At 48.8% G+C, this 18,694-nt stretch overlaps 2 protein-coding genes; both read left to right on the forward strand.

The window, feature by feature from the left end:
- The first annotated feature begins 11,986 nt into the window (after positions 1-11,986).
- On the forward strand, positions 11,987-16,502 carry GSTUM_00007377001 (uncharacterized protein). XM_002839373.2 has 6 exons: positions 11,987-12,692; positions 13,259-14,805; positions 14,863-15,216; positions 15,286-15,543; positions 15,605-15,716; positions 15,771-16,502. Exons 1-6 carry the CDS (start codon positions 12,622-12,624, stop codon positions 15,856-15,858), a joined length of 2,430 nt encoding a protein of 809 aa, XP_002839419.1. The 5' UTR covers positions 11,987-12,621; the 3' UTR covers positions 15,859-16,502.
- Positions 16,503-17,075: 573 nt separating this feature from the next.
- Positions 17,076-18,565, forward strand: GSTUM_00007378001 (uncharacterized protein). XM_002839374.2 has 4 exons: positions 17,076-17,412; positions 17,489-18,097; positions 18,157-18,224; positions 18,260-18,565. The coding sequence occupies exons 1-4, from the start codon at positions 17,382-17,384 to the stop codon at positions 18,293-18,295; spliced, it is 744 nt and encodes a 247-aa protein (XP_002839420.1). The 5' UTR covers positions 17,076-17,381; the 3' UTR covers positions 18,296-18,565.
- The last annotated feature ends 129 nt before the right edge of the window (positions 18,566-18,694 follow it).

Consider the following 18,694-nt stretch of genomic DNA (forward strand, 5'->3'; position numbering starts at 1 on the left):
GATATTCTTCCTCGAGATGCGCGCGCGAGCGCGAAGAACCTCACGGATCCGTCCGTCGCTGGACGATCCACGCTACTGTACGAGTACTGCGCTGCGCTGCACCATAATAAATTATTAACCAGCTCGCCGAAGTCGCTTCCACTGAACTATCGGTCGGTCGGTCGGAAGGCTCGATTGGAATTGGAATGAATGCCGTACTTGCTTAAAGCCTAAATTGGGTTTTTTTTTATTTTTTTTATTTTTTACAAGCGGGTTAAATAGATATCCCGCTGTGCCGGAAGGGCTACCGTACGGTGCGAGTACAGTACAGTACCTGTCGAGTGAACGGTATCGCAGGACATATCACGCAAGGTTATGATAAGAGATAACTCAATCCAAATCCAGGGTGTGTGCGTATGTGTGCGAATGTATGATGGTCTGCTGGTTTTCAGATAGCGCCGTACCGGTATTCCTCCCTTCCTTTAACGTTTAAGGATGCGAGGTACTTGAGTTTATCAGACCTGCATACTCGAGTACTGTACGGCGCCTGTCTGCCTGCTTTGCTTGCTGGTATAGTGGTACATGGGAAAAAAGTCGTGAAGGATTGAGCTATCATACCGGTACCAGGTCAATTGACCCCCCCCCCCAAGCGTCACACGCGATCAAGTTGGCTTAAGGTAATCTTTCTGCAGCGACCAATTTTCGAGAGCAGAGGAGGAGGAAGACTGAAACGAAAACAGATGCCGAGACAGAGCGGCTAAGTGAATCTTTTCTTTTTTTAGCAAGTTGCCTGACCCGTGCGGTATGCTTGACGACCGTTTTTTGTTTATTTATTCACTTGTGTTCACTTGCTTACTTGCCAGCATGATATGATAACTCCACCGTGCAATTACCACTTCCGCAGGAAAATGAAGAAGGATCAAGGACCAATACCGCATTTAGATTTGGCCTTGAGCAAAAAGGTAGGAGGAGTGTCATACAGTGCTTTACGGCACATAGCACACACGATAATCACCCTCTTTTCTCACCTTTTAGCGGTTTCACCTCCTTCCTCCTTTCCCTCATTCCTCCCGTTTCCACTTCTACCGTACATTACGAGTACAGTACATGATAAAGACTCACCACCCCATCAACTTGAACCCAATTTGAAATTCGAAATCCCGGATCACCACATCCCCCCCCCTACTGTGCTGCACTGTACCCTCGAACCGGTTTCGTTTCGTTCCCAGTCACACAGACAACCCCATACGTGCGTGCGTGTGCTCACGCATACACCCGCACGCAACTGAGGTGCCTGGGCGAATCACTTTGCTTCGGGAGCAAACATCGCGTTTAGAAACTCAACTTTGACTTATCCTGCTCGGTGGTGGATACCAGAAGCAATTTGTACGCTTGTATGACACGGAGAGCAGATTCCAAAACGGGGCCAGCAACCCGGTTTTGTTCTCTTTCCCCTTTCCCTTTACCTGCCTACGGTACCTCCCCTATCGTAATACCACACCCCCCTCCCCCTCCTTCCTCTCACTTTCTCCACTTTACTTTTCCCCCTTCCTCTTTTCCCGACGAACGAGATCTGGGTCTTAAGCGAGTTGGAAGTGGGGCGAGGGGGGGGGGGCGAGTGCACGGTACTCGAGTAGGTACGGTGAGTACTGTACCCGAGTAGGGGGGTTGAGACTTTATTTTTTCTGAATTTGTATGGAGGTGTAGTAGGGTGGGGACTTTCCTTTCCTCACCTATTGTTTCGATTAGGGAAGAGGGCTGATATGAACCCTTCGTCTGTACGAGTACTAGTACTCGTACAGTGCTCGAGTATGTCACTTTCGAACTGGTATACTCCGGGATTAGAAACGGTTTAAGTGTGGCAAGCGTGGAGATGTTTCTGCAAGCACGGGTAACGTCACGAAAAGAGATCCCCGGCCAATGCTACCTTTGGTAAAGCTCTTAGGTTGAAGGTTGACCTAAGGCCATTAACCGCGCTAAAAAGCTGCGGAATCTGCCAGCAGATTAAGGGATAGGGCGGTTGGAATGAATGGGTGAATTGGCATTGGGGGAAGGGAGAGAGTACGAATACCGGTACCATACCGCTGTGCACTACTTGCAAGGATGGTGTAGGGCTGATTTGGAGCCGTGTTAACCAGAGTGATTGATTGACTGATTGACTGATTGACTTCCAGACTAGGGTCATAAATATCACTCGGTTGCTTGCTCCAGCACTAGCTCGACGGGGTTGCCTCGGATCTGGAGCACCTCATAATAAACGTACGATTGATGCCCCCCTTCCTAGACTATCAACTACCGGTACCGGTACCGCACAGGTTCCTTTACTCGAGTGGTGTGCTGTGCTCGCTATCGCTTTTGTGGTCATCTCGATCAACTAAATTACAAGGGTCAGGCATAAAAAAGTGGCACATGTGGGGAACAGGGGTGCTGATGATTTTGGTCAAAATTGGTAGTAGGCCGCAACTAGCTCGTCTGCAGATTCAAACCTTCCATTGCTCGACAAGAAGCTGTGAAGGATCACCGGCATTTGGTAGATGTATCGAATTGGAGGGGGGGGCATGTCCAAGTACCTCATCCAACAATTAGCCATTCTTTAGCGTTGGCTGGGGCAGGAGGGGGTAGATAGATATCTTCCTGGTTTCTCTGGTGTGCTGGTACCGTGCTCGAGTATCCTTCTCTGTCACTGAGATTTCAATTATGCACCGAACCATCAGTTTATCCCTGACCCCTGCGCTGCACTGTACAAGTAATTGTACCTTAGTTTACCGCGCCGAAGGTAAAAGCAAAATCTCTCAACCCCCGTTCGTACTGTACCCGTACAGATACCGTGCCCTTCCTTCCTTCCTGGTCCGCCTCCACTTTACTGAGCCCACTTCTATCAGTCATATCAAAAACCGCCACACAATATGGTTACCGGTATTACGAGTACAACGGTTAATATATCACTTACCCAACCCACCCAACCCGTTCTGCTCTTCCTTCCTTCCTTTCCTTCCTCTCTCCCTCTACTCGTATGCTATTTATTCCTCACCAACAAATACCGGGAGTAATAACACAGAACTTATCGCACACCCTCCTTCCTTCCTCCCCGAAGAAGGAAGGAAGGAAGGAAGGAAGGAGGGAAAGAGACTAAGAAAAGGAAAAGAAAGGATCCGGGTTTTCTTCTGTCTGTCCTGTCCTGCTTTGCATTGCTTTCTCCTTTCTCGTCATACAATTAATCGGTAGCGTTATACCTTACGTGCGCCCCCTTCGGCGCCTGCACGCATGAATCGAAACGAGCTCATGATACAAGTACAAGTACTATCAAACGAAGCCAACCAACCACCTGGGAACCCGGCATGCGGCGTGCAGGGAGAAAAAGGGTCAAAGGGTTGAATATAGAAAAATATAGATACACTTTTAAATGCTATGAATGAATGGGGAGGGGGGGTCAGGCAGGCAAAGTTTTGGTACGATAGCTAGATATTCGTGTGATATTATTGTGGTCTGATGTTTGTTGTCTACGTATCCGCTCGCGTTTGATTAGGATGGGATACCGTGATGGGGGGGGGGGTCCCGGACAAACGATTGAATGGTTTTGACCGAGGTTACATGCGGATAGGGAGATGGTATAATGATGATTATGATAATAATAATAATAATAATAATAGAGCGTTCTGCAACAATGATGAATACTGAGAGCTCTTTTTTTGTTCGTCTTGGTTGGGTTGGGTTGGGTTGAACTGTGCAGCACCGCTATCGCCATTGCAGGATCTATTACAAGGCGCGATATCTATGTTCGCAGTACCATTACTACATAGTAAAAAAAGCGTCGAACCGGATCAAGTGTCCGACCGGCCTACCATATTCCCGCACGCACGCACTCAAACCCGCCGCGCGAATCGTCAACCGTGATCACTGTACGGTAGTATCATACCGTATATACTGTACATCACCCATAAAAAAATCCTCGCCCAACTATGTCGAGCTGCACAAGTAATCATGCCCGCCACGGGTATCTATCATGGTAGTAATCATACAAGTACCGATGGATAATAATTGAAAAGAAAATAATAATAATAATAATAATCGGTAAAACAACCTTCGAAGCTCTGGAACTGAACTGGGAAAAAACTCAAAAAAAAAAAAAATTTTTAAAAAAAAAGTGCGCAGTCACGATTTATCACTCTGATGCTGATGAATTTCTGTTGTGGGGGTTTGTGTTTGTTCGGTAGGTTTGGGGGGTATCGTGTTTAACTACAGTGCTCGTATTATAACATGATTGATTGAGTGAGTAGGGACGTGGCGGTTCGTTCGGTGGTTTATGGGTACAATTTCGATTTCCCTATCATTACCATAACCGACCGGACTATTCATATCTATGATGGAACTGTGAGCATATTACACCCCCACACTCCTCAAAACTACAAATCACGACTAATCACCCGCCCTCCTACCTACCAGGACTCACGGACTTCTCTTCCTCCCGAAGGAAAAGGAATAAAAATGAAAAATAGAAAAACTAATATACGTTCCCCCCCACCCCCTTCACGCACTCTCTCTAACCTCTGAAAAATACCCAAGTATCATAAAAAAAAAAAAAAACACCTTTAAAACATGATACCGAGTGACACAACATGACCAAGCCAACCTCCCCAAAGGAATTCTAGATCCGGAAAAAAAAAAATCAGAGCGCAGGTACACGTAATCTCCCTCCAATCAACTCAAGTGATTGATGATAGACCGTTACGCCGAAAAGGCCTGGGGGAACGCGCTCCCGAATAGTTGGGGAGCAGGTGTGGAAGGGACGACCACGACGATCAAGGAATTGGTGAAGCGTGCATGCTATTGGGTCAGAAATGTTTGTTCGTGTGGGGAGTGGTTTTTTTTTTTTTTGGTGGGTGAGAAGAAGATGAGGAGGAAGGAGGAAAAAGAAGTATCAAGCAATTGATCGTGGTATGTACGATACACTTCAATTCGTTCGCTGGTATCATGTCAGACACATTTCCGGAAAAGGGAAGGAAGACGAGCGGAGAACGCCCCCCAAGCTATAGGTTTTTTGGGGGGGTGGGGGGATGTTGTCCTTGCGTTTTTCTGTTTGGGAGTTTTTTTTTTTTGTTTGTGGAGAAGTGGGTATGATAATATGATATTAAACGGTCGCTGTATGATGATATATATCCTGCACGATCGCACTAATCTGGCCTTCTGCAGGTGGACTTATCATACATGAACCGCTCGGCGTTAGGGGAAGCAGTTGGCAGTTGGAGGATTAGCGGTAGCGTCCCACAAGGAGGAGGAGGAGGAGGAAACCGTCTGAGGGGCTGCGGAGGGTATGTATTGGTGAGAGTGGTGGAATACACGAGAGTGGTGTTCGAAGGATACTGGCTAGGCTAGGCTGTGGACTTGAGAACGAGATAGGAGGATATTATGAACGATATCGCCGTGCTAGAGGGGAATGCGTTCCCGTATCATAACTATCACATACGTGTCTGCCTCACATACCTGCGGGAAAAATTTCTTCCTCTCCTGTCCCTTCCTTCTTTCCTTCTTTCTGCCTCCATCCTTTGCTCCTTCCTGCTTCGTCCATCCGCCCACTCTTGCTTTCTCTCACACACACTTGGCACTCTACCGCTCCGTCTGGAATATGCAATGACGGGCCAACAGATATTTTTTATTCCTTTTTACTCTACTCTTGCTTTTCTTCTTATGCAAGTTACTACGGACAGCATGCCACAGCAGTCTTATTATAAATCACCACCCGGGCGGAAACAAGTAAGAGGGGAGGGATCTGACCCCACGGCACACTGCAAAGAACCTACAGGAGACCATTTACAGGACGTGGAAATTGGGAATGAGACGGCACGGAATAGCTGCTACCACTAGTGTTACTGCCACTACGTGGGAACGAGAAGGGTTTTATTTTTATTTCGTTTTTATGTTTATTCCATTATGTTTGGGCAGAGGAAAGAAAAGGATAGAAGGGGAAACTGGTGGATGGATTTTTAGATTTAAATTCTGGCTGGCGGGTTATCTGATATCGGCCCATTTTGTCGTACAACCGTCCGGGTAGCGGGAGAACTGGGAGGAAGTGTAGTTTGCGAGCATCATTTGAAAACCGAAGGAGAAAAAGGAAGAAGAGGAAAAAGCAGAAGAGAAAGAGAAAAGAGTTACTATATTAGCCTGATTTATGAATGCCCCATTGAATGGTTGCCCTGGGGGATTGACTGGCACAGAGTGAATGATTGAGGGAGGGTGTTTTTCCCTGTTCTTTTTCGGCTGGTCGTTGTATAATATTCACTCCTATGGTGTCTTGGAAGCAGTGGCTAGGCAATGAAGTGTGAGCTTTTGATATGATACTGGCAAATCCCAGATGAGGTCGTGTGCGCCGGGTTCCACTGATGTTCCAAATTGCCTGCCCTTATGCTGCACTAGCTCCGGCAGATGGTTTTTTTTTTTTTTCAACTGTAGCTGTGAGCGCAGTGGCTCCACATTTTGCTCCGCTGACTGGCGCTTCTAGGATCGAGGATTCCGATCCGCGACACTATCATACTTTCTGGGGACCGGAAAATCTCCGTTGAAAGACGCTGGATCGATCAGCTGCTTCCTGAATGGCTTGCTTGTGAAGTAGAGAAGGGGTTGAGTTGACTGGGATGCCGTCAATGGGAAGGAGGTAATGGGGCTCCCATCCAATAATACCTGAATATAATAAGGACCTCAATTGTGGACCCCCCGAGTGTGCAGGGGTGGTAAATCATTAATAGGAACTGACAGGGATATATTTGGGTGGTTAACCTCAAATAACCGTTCCGTAACCTCTTGCCAGACCTTGTGCTCTCCCAAGCGTCTGGGGAATCGGAAAATCCCCTGTCCCGGGAAGAAGACGCCGGGGCCCACAACCCCCAGGAATCGTAATGCCCGAATGGGTTGTAACTGCCAAGTGATATCAAATTCTCATACAGGATGTTGATATCATCCAACAACGTCCAGCCCTTCCTTTTTCCTTCCCCTTCAAATCTCACAGCCGACTGCAGGAAGATCCTCGGGATAGAAATGGAAGAGGAAAACGGGCGCCCAACATCGGCAGTTCCGGAAGCGAGTAAAAAAGATGGAGCTTATGAAGCGGAATAGGGCTCGAATAGATGAAGATTCCCACCAAGAATGACATTTCCGCTCCAGGATTTGGAAGTACCAAGAAACAACTCCAGCTTCAGCCCGGATACAGCCATTGGTATCATAATACCCTCGCCTCCCTATTTTCACATATGAGTATTGGTACTCGTAACGGTAATTGACAATATTTTATCTGCCGTGCCAAAATGATGGCGCATAAATGCGGGTGATTGGAGTGGACCCTAGGGTTTTCCCCTAGCCCCCCCCTAAGGTTTCCTGTTATGCTGTTTCGATGATACGATGCCGAGACGAAGGTGACCCGATTCTTTGTTGTGCACCCCGAGAGTGAGCCAAGTAAGGGGAGAGGAGCTCTTCTTCCCTGTACCAGTACGGTGCCGGGTGTCTGAAATCGACCCTCCTCACAGCGAAAATCAACAACGAACAGAGAAATGAACTCCATAGAACTACTTGGGATTAGTTCCTCTTCAATTTTATATCACAGTCTCTAATTTTTTTGTCGAGTGAGCATTGGTTGAGAACGGTAGGGTGGGCATTTTCAGGCAAGGAAACGCGCATGAGTTTGTGCCAAAGCACCGGCTTTCCCGTGTGCTGTTGAGCAGGCCGAGGGGAATAAGAGGGTCATTGTCAGGTGGCTGGCACTGTACTCGAGTAAGGTCGCAAGGCTCCGGAAGGGCCTTGAATCAAACACCCAGAGCCTAGGTCTTTTGCGCTTGGATCGCCAATTTGAACTCGAGCCACTAGAATGGAAGGAAGGGAAGGGAAAAGAAAAGAGGAAGGGGGAAAGGGAGGAAAGGTTTAAACACCCCTTACTGGACTGGACCTCCCCGACTCCTTCTTTCAACGGGAAAGGGCGATTGGGCAAAAGAGGCTGCTGTGAGGAAACATCAGTTGTTCCATGCGGCTTAAATATGGCTTGCGACATGGTGACCTATTTGCCGGGCACCGAGAGAGAGGGAAAGAAGAGGCTCGCCGGTGGGGGGAAGGGGGTAAGCGTTATCACGAACGTTTATCACTATCGTAGTACAGTACTACCATATGCCGTCTTCTTGATACTTATACCCTGTCCACAGTTTACGGAGGTACAGCTCCTAAGTTTTGTATGTTACACCGGTTGCTAACACGATGCCCACTGCGAGTGTAACATACCAAACTTAGGTGCTGTACCTCCGTATACAGGGTGAGATGACTAGGGTAACGGGCGAAAGGCTTGGAGGTCTTGTTTCTTCCGCTTGCTCTCTTCACTTCCTTTACGAGTATTACCCTTAGGCATGTGGCGTACCGTATGATAGTAGGATTCTAATTACCTTATTATAAAGGGTACCGCACCTTATTATGTCCAACACCCCAAGAATACTGTATCATATATCCTCACGTTGGTCCGGGCTACCGGAGGATTTTGTGCGTCCGATACCGTGCTTGCAGTTACCGCAGACCACTCACAGCATCTTCAGCACTATACGTGAGGCGACACAGCAACCGCATCCATCAGCAAGCACCGTGCAGCACAGTCCAGTCCAGCCACTCCTAGAGCACTACGGACCCGAGACTACCATTTCTTGGCATAAGTGGCGACCCGTCGATCGGGGTTGAAGCCTCTTAAGAAAAGCCCACATATCACACATACGAGTACTGTACGAGTAGATGCTAGCACTGTACTGTACCTGCCGGTTTATAATAAATTACTCTCCTAGTGGAGAAGATCCCGCTCCTCCATCTACTCGTACATCATCACCAGCATCCTCCCTGAACGGCCAGACTCTTCTCTAATTTACCGAAGAAATCTGTGCCACACAGAGATGTGCCGACATTGCATAAAACAAACTGCACTCCTTGTCCTTGTAAGTGCAAATGCAGCACTCGAGAATGGTACAGTACTTGTACTGTAGGTTCAGGCACCACACCGTGCTTGCACCGTGCAACTTTGTCTGTGTATCCCATGGTCGGTCAGTCGGCCGGTTGTGCCAGCGTTTATGTGCATAACTAGGTCGGGGTTAGGTGAAGGGCTGAATTCTTTCTTTCTTTCTCCTTTTCTAGAAATTTACTGGAAGGGCTAGTTTGGTTTGACTTGGTTTGAGCGGTGGAAGCTGCACCGGTACTGTACGAGTACAAGTACTGCCCTAAGCGATACCGTTTGGGTTGGGCTTTGCTGTGGATGGAGCGTAGACCGGTGGGTTGAGATTATTGCTAGGCGCCGTGGGTAGGGGATGGGATACCAGTGGCAGTAATTCGGAGGGTGAGGATGATAAGTTGAGTGATGTATAAAAGTGATAGCGCTATGATCTTACGAACTCTTTAGGTCCACGGCGCCGCATATCGTTCTGCGAGGAGGTTTATTTTATCGCTCCCACATGTGATTAACGGGGGATTCTGAACAGGAATAACACGATGGGCACCATCACTATACAAGTAACTATCCGGGGTGAACGGGATATTGGAACTTCCGTGGGATCAGTCTACCAATCATACAAGCGGCCAGTCTGGCATTGCATTGCTTTTGGAGGTGGTCTGGACTCTGGTGCACCAAGAAAAAAAAAAAAGCAACTCCAATCCGGAGACTTGAGCACGGTGCCTGGAGTAGGTATCTCCCTTCTAGCTTAAGCTTACACAATAGAATTATTAACGTTAAACACACCGGTATGCTGTACGAGGTCGAGACGCGTACCGGTATATATAAATCCCATCCCACAGGGATCACAAAATCAGGTGGAATAAGCAGAGCATGGAATTGTTGATTTGTGTGGTATTTGTCTGTTCTCCACGTAACGAACGCTGGTTCATCCCATGTACAATACCGTACCTTCTACCTGGAATACGGTACCGTGCTCCGGTAGTATGATGCTGCACGGAGTCCTGAGGATTACCGGTATATATTGCTAACGTCATGGCTCCAGGTTTGTTCGTATATCAAAATGCATCATCCTTATTTTGCCCCTATAAATGTAAGACTTAAGTCGGAGCAGAAAGAGAGACTCGTTTCCCTTCACCTCCCTCTTCCTATGGTGATTCTCCCATCACTTCACGGGAGGTAGATGTGTTTCTGGAGCTCATCCATAGCAGATGAGGGTTGTTGGACCGGACCTCATTTCTTGAAGGGAAAAAAAAAAAAAAAAGTCATCATTGTAAGCAAGGAAGGTGGAGGGTTTCTTCAGCCGCTGACTAGTACCGTAAGTACGTAGTGCTCGAATGCAGGAGATATATGCTAGGACGTTGTATAATAGTTGCCTTTCATAGCAAGGCGGCGTGTATCCCTTCTTTGCCTCAACCGTGGGCTGAGCTGAATTTGTTGTACCCCTATCCCGGACGGTGAATTCCAATGAGCAAGCATATTCCTCTTGTATTCGAGCACAGTACTGGTAGTTACAGTACTGTATGGAACTGGCTTGTAGAGTACTGTAAGATGAGGTGAGGCTGTAAAAGGAAAGGGAGGGAGTGAGGATTAGTACCGTAGTTAGGAGGTAGAATGCGGTAGTCGAGGTGGGCTAGGGTGGAAGTACTTGTAGGTTATAGAGGGAGGGGGACCTTCCGGTAGTGGTGATATGATATTCAAATTGCTAGCGCGGCATGGCACATGAGACTGTCAACCTCATTCGACTACCGTATGCTCGAGCACAGCACAGTAGAATAGATCATCCTCCTCTCCCCGAAGGTTTGATTCCCATCCCAGTACTATACTACAACAGCTAGTCACCGCAATTATCAATGGCCGTCTCCCCTTCAACCCAACCCAGCTCAACCCGACTACGGTACTCTATAAAACCGAAGCACACATGATCCCACCCCCCCACCCCCCCACCCCAATCTTACAGTGACGCTACCGTACCGTATTAGACTTAACCCACGGTACGGTGCTCGTACTGGTTCTGCTCGAGTACCGTGCTCGGGTGCCGGTACCAGATTATCAATCAAAGTCAATGCTCCAGCACCGCCACGCGGGGCATTCCCTCTCACCGCGAACCCCAGTGAAAGTAGGGGAAGTCATTGCTTGCCTGCTTGTCCCGCCGGACTAAAAGTACTAAACCCGAAACGGGTGCAAGGGCCACCACCACCAAGGGGGGGAAGACTTGGGGGGGTTGAGCGGCGCAGACACCGGGGATTGATTACGATTATCGTCCCTAAGTACAGTATTGGTTTATTGATTTATTGATTCATTATTACAATTGTCATTGTCGATTTATTTACTAACTTTTTTTTTTTACCTGTCCGCTCGAGGAAGCTTCCGGCAGGCTTCCGCTCTTTACTCATCACGGTGACGAAGATTCAGGGGGAAGAAACTGTATTCTGAACCGTTTCGAGGAAGAGAGAAGAGAAGGAGGAGAGGGAAGAGGGGGGAGAGGAGGAGAAAGGATCGACTGGTTATCTGTGCCATGGCTCCTTCAAGAAGTGCAAGTAGCTCCAACTACGAATAAGTCAAGTCTCAATCGCCAAAAAAAAAAAAAAAGTCCGGTATTACTAGCGGTCCCGCTCAGGCCGTTCGATTTCATCGGTCAATTCTGGGGATGGACTTTTGTCATTTGAGATAACGGGGAGTCCCAATTATTATTGTTTTCATCACTATACCCTATTTACTACGGTGTTTGAAACTCTTTTTTTTTTTTTTTTTTTTGTTTCTCATCATTTCTACCATACAGGAACTTTCTGTTCCATTGCCGAGAGTGACCTCTTCCCAGCTTTTTCGTAGGGTTACGGGAGAGAAGTACCGGGGTAGGGGGTGCATTGGGGGTAGGCAGAGGGAGGAAGGGTAAGAAAGATTGAGAGAAGGGAAGGTCTAAGAAAGTGAGGGAAGGAAGGGGAACTCTCGCACACACCACACATCACACACAATAACGTGCTGCAGGACGGAGCCGCAGGATTCCTATCCAGGGCAGGCCAAAAATCCCCAGGTCAGTAACTTGTAGCAAAGCAACCCGGAGCGACAAACTGACGGCACACTAACGACTCAACGGTTATCATCCAACATATCGGGAGATTTGAATACGATAGCAGGGAGAAGAAAGAAACCGGGCAAGAGGTTGGAAGCTCCGCTTTTGGATTGGAATCGAACATCGCCGTATCGTGTTACCATTTTCCCTATCACACCCGTTTCCCTAGTCACCCTAACCCGCTCAGTAAAGAGGGTAAAAGGAGAAAAGAAAAAAAAAGGGGGAGTTCGTACCAAGGTCCAAACGGCGGGAGATTATCACCGTCCCGGAGACCCAGACAGCTGTCATCGCTCGAACGCTTTGCTGCTCCGCTGCTACTCCGACCGTCTGTCGCTGCCAACGGGGGCTGCTGCACTTGCCCAAGCACAGACCTGCAGGGCCACAATCAAACCCACGCGGGATTTCCTTTCTGGCGAACAGTCAATAGAGTGAGGTCTGGTGTCTCCTAAAGTGTAATTGGCCCTATCCGTGATTTGCGAGCCTTTCTCGGGTTCCCACAGGAACAGTGCAAGAATCGTCCTTACTGTCTTCCGTATAGCTGATCCCGGCTGGAAGGAATTCTGGAAGCCTGCCAGGGACAGATAGACAAGAGGTGGAAGAGCACTGCGCGGGAATGGCTGATTATGCGGCTCTCCTGGGGATGGGATCTCCTGCAGTAGCAGCGTTGGTTGACTCGAATGGAAGGTGTGTCCAAGTTTCCTTTCCTCCACTTTTCATTTGCAGGTCCGGTTCCCAATACTTGATTGCGTGGCTTCAGAGAGAAGAAGAGGAGGAGGAGAGAGGAGTCAGTGAGTGAGTGCCAGTGGTGAGTGAGCAAGCATCCATCGGCCTACCGGTATCAGTGCGCGGACAGGATAAGGAGAGCGAGGAGTGGAGCAAGTTTGTTCGTTTTGGAGCGAGAGTCCAGAGTGGAAGACAGCCGGTAGCGGTGGTCCTTGGGGGGATTGAATCGACAATTATCCATCGACAACAATCACCACCGTCACTATCATCACACTCCTCCCCCTCACTCACTTTTGCTCTTCCCCCTTTGCTCGGGTCACCATGGCTCGAGATGTAGAGGGCTTCCGTCCGACTCTTTCGCCAATCCCTTCCTCCAGCCCCGCATACTATGGGACCCGCTTCAACCCCGATACGCCGCCTCCAACACCTACTGGCATCACTACTGTCTCCTCTTTTCACACTCACACAATCAAGAAGCGTTTATCAGACTCACTTACTGACATCTTCGCGATCCCTACTCTGCACAGAAGGCGTCCGTCATTGCAGCAAGGTACATCTTCGTCGAAAGGCACCAGTAATGGGTCAAAGTCGAGAAACCGGTCGTCATCTGCTACAGCCACAGGGGCTACAAACCATATTAGGGTACCCCCAATGCTCAGCTCATCCGCTTCTATGGCTACGATAGCATCCACAAGCTCAGCAAGCAGTAGCTGCAAGGGGAGCTTATCGAGGCATGATTCTTACACTGATATGGTTGCGCGGGGGTTTCCCCAACCGACAACAGGGTTGGGTGTGACAAGGGAGGGGCAGATGAGGGAATTACCCACAGCCCCGGTATTCGAGCCAGGTAGATCGGTTTCCAGCAGGAAAATCATGTCTGATGAGGAAATGCGGGAGGAGGACGATCGATTTGGGACTGTGGGTGTGTTGGAGTATCGGGCTGAGGATGGGCAGGCTAGTAAAGTTGCCGCTGAGGTTGGAATGAGAAGGATGCCGGGAATAACAAGGAAGATATCGGATTCTAGAAGGATTATTAGGCCTCCATCGCCGGGAAGTAAGGAGGACGATGGCGGGGGGAGCATTGTTTTGGCGCAGGAATTGGAACAGAGGGTTGCTTTAGCGACAGATCAATTGGGCATTCCGGCTGGCTCAGCGGCTGGCTCTAAGAGGGGGTCATCGATGTCAGCGGCAGCTTCGACAGTTCAGGGATACACCTCATCGTCAGATGAGGCATCTACATCGTCTTCATTGAAATCTGCAAGGTCCCGCAGCTCAACATCAGGTACATCAGGATTACCCCAAACCATTTCGTTTTCCCACTCAAAGAGGCGTGGTTCTAAGACACAAATGGTACCAGCACCCCTGGATTTGCAGAGTTGGGCAGATAAGGGCGGTTCTGCTAGTAGTACGTCTGCGAATTCAACATCAGAGAGGCAATCGTCCTCAAGACCGCAAACAGTGCCGCCAGCGCGCTCTGCTACCGCTTCGCCACTAAAGTATGCTAGCCTTTCTGTTAGAAATAAGCAAAATGGTGGACTTGAGGTCCCCAACCCAGTCACAACCCCGGGATCTCCAGGGTCTCGGCTATCTTCATTGGCCAGCCCGTCCGGATCTACCCCAGGGCAGAAGACTCGATCAATATCAGCAACAGCATTGAATTCTATGGTAGCTCGTTCAGATAGTACGTCTTCAGTCGCTACTGCTCCTTCATACACTTTCAAAAACCCACCTGCATCAACAACTACTCCAGTGAATACATCTAGATCACAGAAAAGTCTTTCATCCCGAGACCGAAAAGAGTCATCCAAAGTATCATTAGCAACATATGCGGCCAGTGCGAAGAATAGGCCACGACACCCGCCCAGCCTTGAACCTCCACTCCCAGATCCCAGAAGTGCACCTTCCGTGGCCCCAGCTCCTGCCAGTGGTATGTATTGGTACAAGGCTCCAACCCATGGACAGGATAGCATGCCATTAAGAGCACATACCTGCACATTAGTAGGGAGTAGCGTATATGTTTTCGGAGGATGTGATGTGCGAACGTGTTTTAATGATCTCCATGTTTTTGACGCAGGTAGGATTGCAAGTGCATTTGATATTCCCCAGGAAACCCCAAATTAATCAAGTGTAGATTCAATGTCCTGGTCCAAGCCCGCAGTCTACGGTGAGATTCCACCGCCACTAAGAGCAATGACTACTACAGCTGTCAACAAAAAGTTAGTGATATTTGGCGGTGGAGATGGACCAACATACTACAATGATATCTACGTCTTCGACACCGTGACAAACCGCTACGCCAGGCCAAAGTTAGCCGGTGGCCAACAACCTTCCCGGCGGCGAGCCCACACCGCTTGTCTGCACAAGAACGGGATCTACGTATTTGGCGGAGGCGACGGCGTCCGGGCCCTGAACGATGTATGGAGGCTAGACGTCTCGGACTTGACTAAGCCTTCTTGGAAACTAATATCCGCCCCGCCCCGCCCTGGTGGATCAACAACTTCCCTAAGCATCGATGGGCGCCCATCCACCCGAACAGAGAGTCTGCAGCACCAAGCACGACCGGCGGCGAGGGGGTACCATACCGCGAATATGGTGGGATCGAAATTGATTGTGTTTGGGGGGAGCGACGGTGACGAGTGCTTTCGGGATGTGTGGGTTTTCGACCTGGAAACCAATGTCTGGAAGTGCGTTAGCATCAAGACTAGTTATCCGCGCCTCAGTCATACCGCGACGATCGTTGGGAGCTACCTATTCGTTGTTGGGGGGCATGATGGTGTGGAGTACTCTAGTGAAGTCTTGTTATTGAACCTTGGTATTTTCTCCACTCAGCAAAGTAAATTGGCTTGAGGCAGAGCATGAACTAATATTAATAGTGACGATGCAATGGGACAAGAGAAAGGTCTACGGCATGCCACCTAGCGGCCGGGGATATCATGGCGCGGTACTGCATGATAGTAGGTTATTCGTAATGGGTGGTTTCGATGGGTACCTTCCTCTTCTCCTTCCATCCTTTCCCACAAGATGCTAACTCTGAATTAGACATGACGTATTCAACGATACCTACATCCTAGAACTCGCCGTCAGCAGCTACTATTCACAAATCTCACACTTCACGATAGAAGTCTAACTAACTGCCCAACCCAAACTATAACCCAACCCCACGACCGCCACCCCACCGCCATGCACCCACCGATCCACGGGTTACCATATAGACACGACTGGATGTTCCCTCTCTTCCTTTCCTTACTTATTATCCTTGTTGCCTGTTCAATTCTATTCAACGTCTTTTTCCACTCCCCAGGTGGGAAAAAAAAATATGGGCCTTTCTTCTTTTTCTCCTTCCGTTTATCCCTCTTGATTGATCAGCCATGACGCCGAAAACCTCCCTTCATTTCATTCCTATCAGCGACAAATTGTGTGACGGGTGGATGATTTCGATTTATTGATGGATCACTTGCTCATGCTCGACAACGGCGCGGTGTCTTTTTTTCCCCTTATTCTCCTTTCATTGTCGTAATCCTGAATCGCGGTGTTTTCTTGGGGCGCAAACAGTTTTTTCTTTCGTTATTCCGCTTCCTTATCCGCCTGTGTTTTTGCGTCTTTTTTTTTGGGGGGGGGAGGCGGTTTGAGTCCGTGATTCTTTACTCTTCTGATCTTATTTTTTTTTTTCACATTTTAAATCAAGTCATGTAGGACGGATGATATATGTCCAAAATCCAAGACTCCTTTTGGCTCTTGGGCATTAGTACAGCACAGTACCTAGACTACCTACTTACCTATCTGCTGTTGGTAGCCACGGGATAGTATTGGTAGAGGAGAGAAATTATTACTCTTTGCGAACATTAGAGGTCTGGTAAATTTCTTCCTGCGAGTAGGTTAAGGTTTCGCGCCAATGGCCTAGACGCACGATTTGTATGAGTCTCACTTATACGATGACTTTGATATTGGAAATTTGGACAGGTTGGACGATACCGGTAAGTTTTCGGAGTCGGTGAGCCTACGTCACAGTCACTTTTCACTCGAACAAGCACGGCGCTTGTCAGAACAAATGATATGATATTCGGGTGTAAGGCACTTGTACAAGTAGCATTGCGAGGTTCCGGAGAAGCTGGAGAAGCTGGAGAAGCGAGCAAAATTTGGCAATGCAAGTAAAAGTATTGCTTATGAATGATACTGTGCCGATGCAGCAGTAATTCCGATTCCATCCGAGTTCTTTTTCTCCCTTATGATACTCGAGTGTATATTTCTTTTCGGTCATGCCACTATTAGTCAGTGACATTGTTGCCACTCATCCGATAGTTCCCCGGCGCTCGAAAAATAGAAGGAGATAGAAACCTTCGATATCTCGTCAGGGACGGTTTTTTTTCTTCTTCACCATCATAATTACCATCTTCATACTCTAAGGAATTCCTCTTCCTGCTGTGAAAGCGATTCGATATCCGACCAAGTTGTGAGTTTGTTGTGATTTCCAGCATCCTTGTCCTGACCGATAAACCTATTGTCGTCATTGCGATAACACGTTTCGAGCCAAGTTAACCGCACTTCCTCCCACTCACAACTTCCCCCCCCATTTCCTTCGCTCTTCTTTAGGCAAACTATCGCATCACAAAAGAGCCCCCCCCCCCTGTTCAAAACAAAAAAAACCGCAGCATGAAGGTTCTCACGAAGGAGCAAGAAGGAGGTGAGCCAACCTTACCCCGTTGTCCCATTTCCAAATGCAATTCTAACTCACTATTTTTTTTTTTACAAATCCAAAGAGCACTACGCTGCCGTCCTCAAGGGCGGAATCTCCGGCGGTCTGGTGGGGCTAGGAGTTGGTCTCGGTGCCGCAGCGGTCCTCAACCGCCGCTGGCAATTATTCCGTAGCCTCACGCTCCCGCTGAAGGCCTTCTTCGTCAGCAGCTCGGGCACCTTCGCCGCCATCATCAATGCCGACGTCTACTCCCGCGGCTACGAGGCCTCACGCCACGCCGAGCTCCGCGAGTACAAGGACTCGGCGGCGCGCGCCCTCGCCATGGCTAGGGCCAACAGGACGGGCTGGGAGAGGTTCAAGGACTTTGGCCGGGAGAACCGGTACCCCATCGTCACGGCGGGCTGGGTCGCCAGTATGGCCGTAAGCTTGGGGCTCGTCAGTCGCAACAGGTACCTCACCACCAGCCAGAAGCTGGTCCAGGCGAGGATGTACGCCCAGGGCCTCACCCTCGCCCTGCTCATCGCCAGCGCCGGGTTCGAGGTGGCGGATGCTAGGAGTGGCAAGGGGAAGTTTGAGACGGTGCTCGTTGTCGACCCCGAGGACCCGAAGCATAGGCATATGATTGAGAAGAGGATACACCACGAGAGTTACTCCGGCGAGGATCTATGGAAAGGTTTGTTTTTCCTTTGTCTGGTTGTTGGATCATCGTACGATAGCTAACTTCTAGTGTAGATATGGTCGAGTCGGAGGAGCGAAGGCTCAAGGAGAGGGAGGCTGCTCGGGCTAGGGCTAGGGCTAGGGTTGATTAGATGTTAGATGTTATGATAAATGCTAGATGGTCTTGGCCCCAGCAGGGCATTCTTGTGAATAGTTTTATGGGGGCAATGCGGTCCGGTCTTTCCTTTCCCCTTTGCATTTCTCTTGCGATACTTGGTTTGGCTAGGTGGTCATTAGAGTTATTTCTTGTGTGGTGCTATGCCGTTTCCAGCGTTTCATTTTCTCCTTTGCTCATGGCTCTCCTCATCCGTTTGATGGCTAAACGCCACCCTTCTTGATATCTCTAAGTTCATGTATTTCTATGTATGGGGATACTCGTAAAGATAAAGGTGTTATAATAGATTTTTATTCTTTTTTGATAGAGTATTTTTTTACTCAGCCTCTTACCTTGGGTAGAGGAATCCCCTTGGGATGATGGGGGAACTCTCACTACACATAATCGGTCACTCGAATGGAAAGCCGGGCTGGGAGTAAAAGAGAGGTTTGGACATTG

This window comes from Tuber melanosporum, assembly GCF_000151645.1.
Source record: "Tuber melanosporum whole genome shotgun sequence assembly, scaffold_35, strain Mel28".
Lineage (NCBI taxonomy): Eukaryota > Fungi > Ascomycota > Pezizomycetes > Pezizales > Tuberaceae > Tuber > Tuber melanosporum.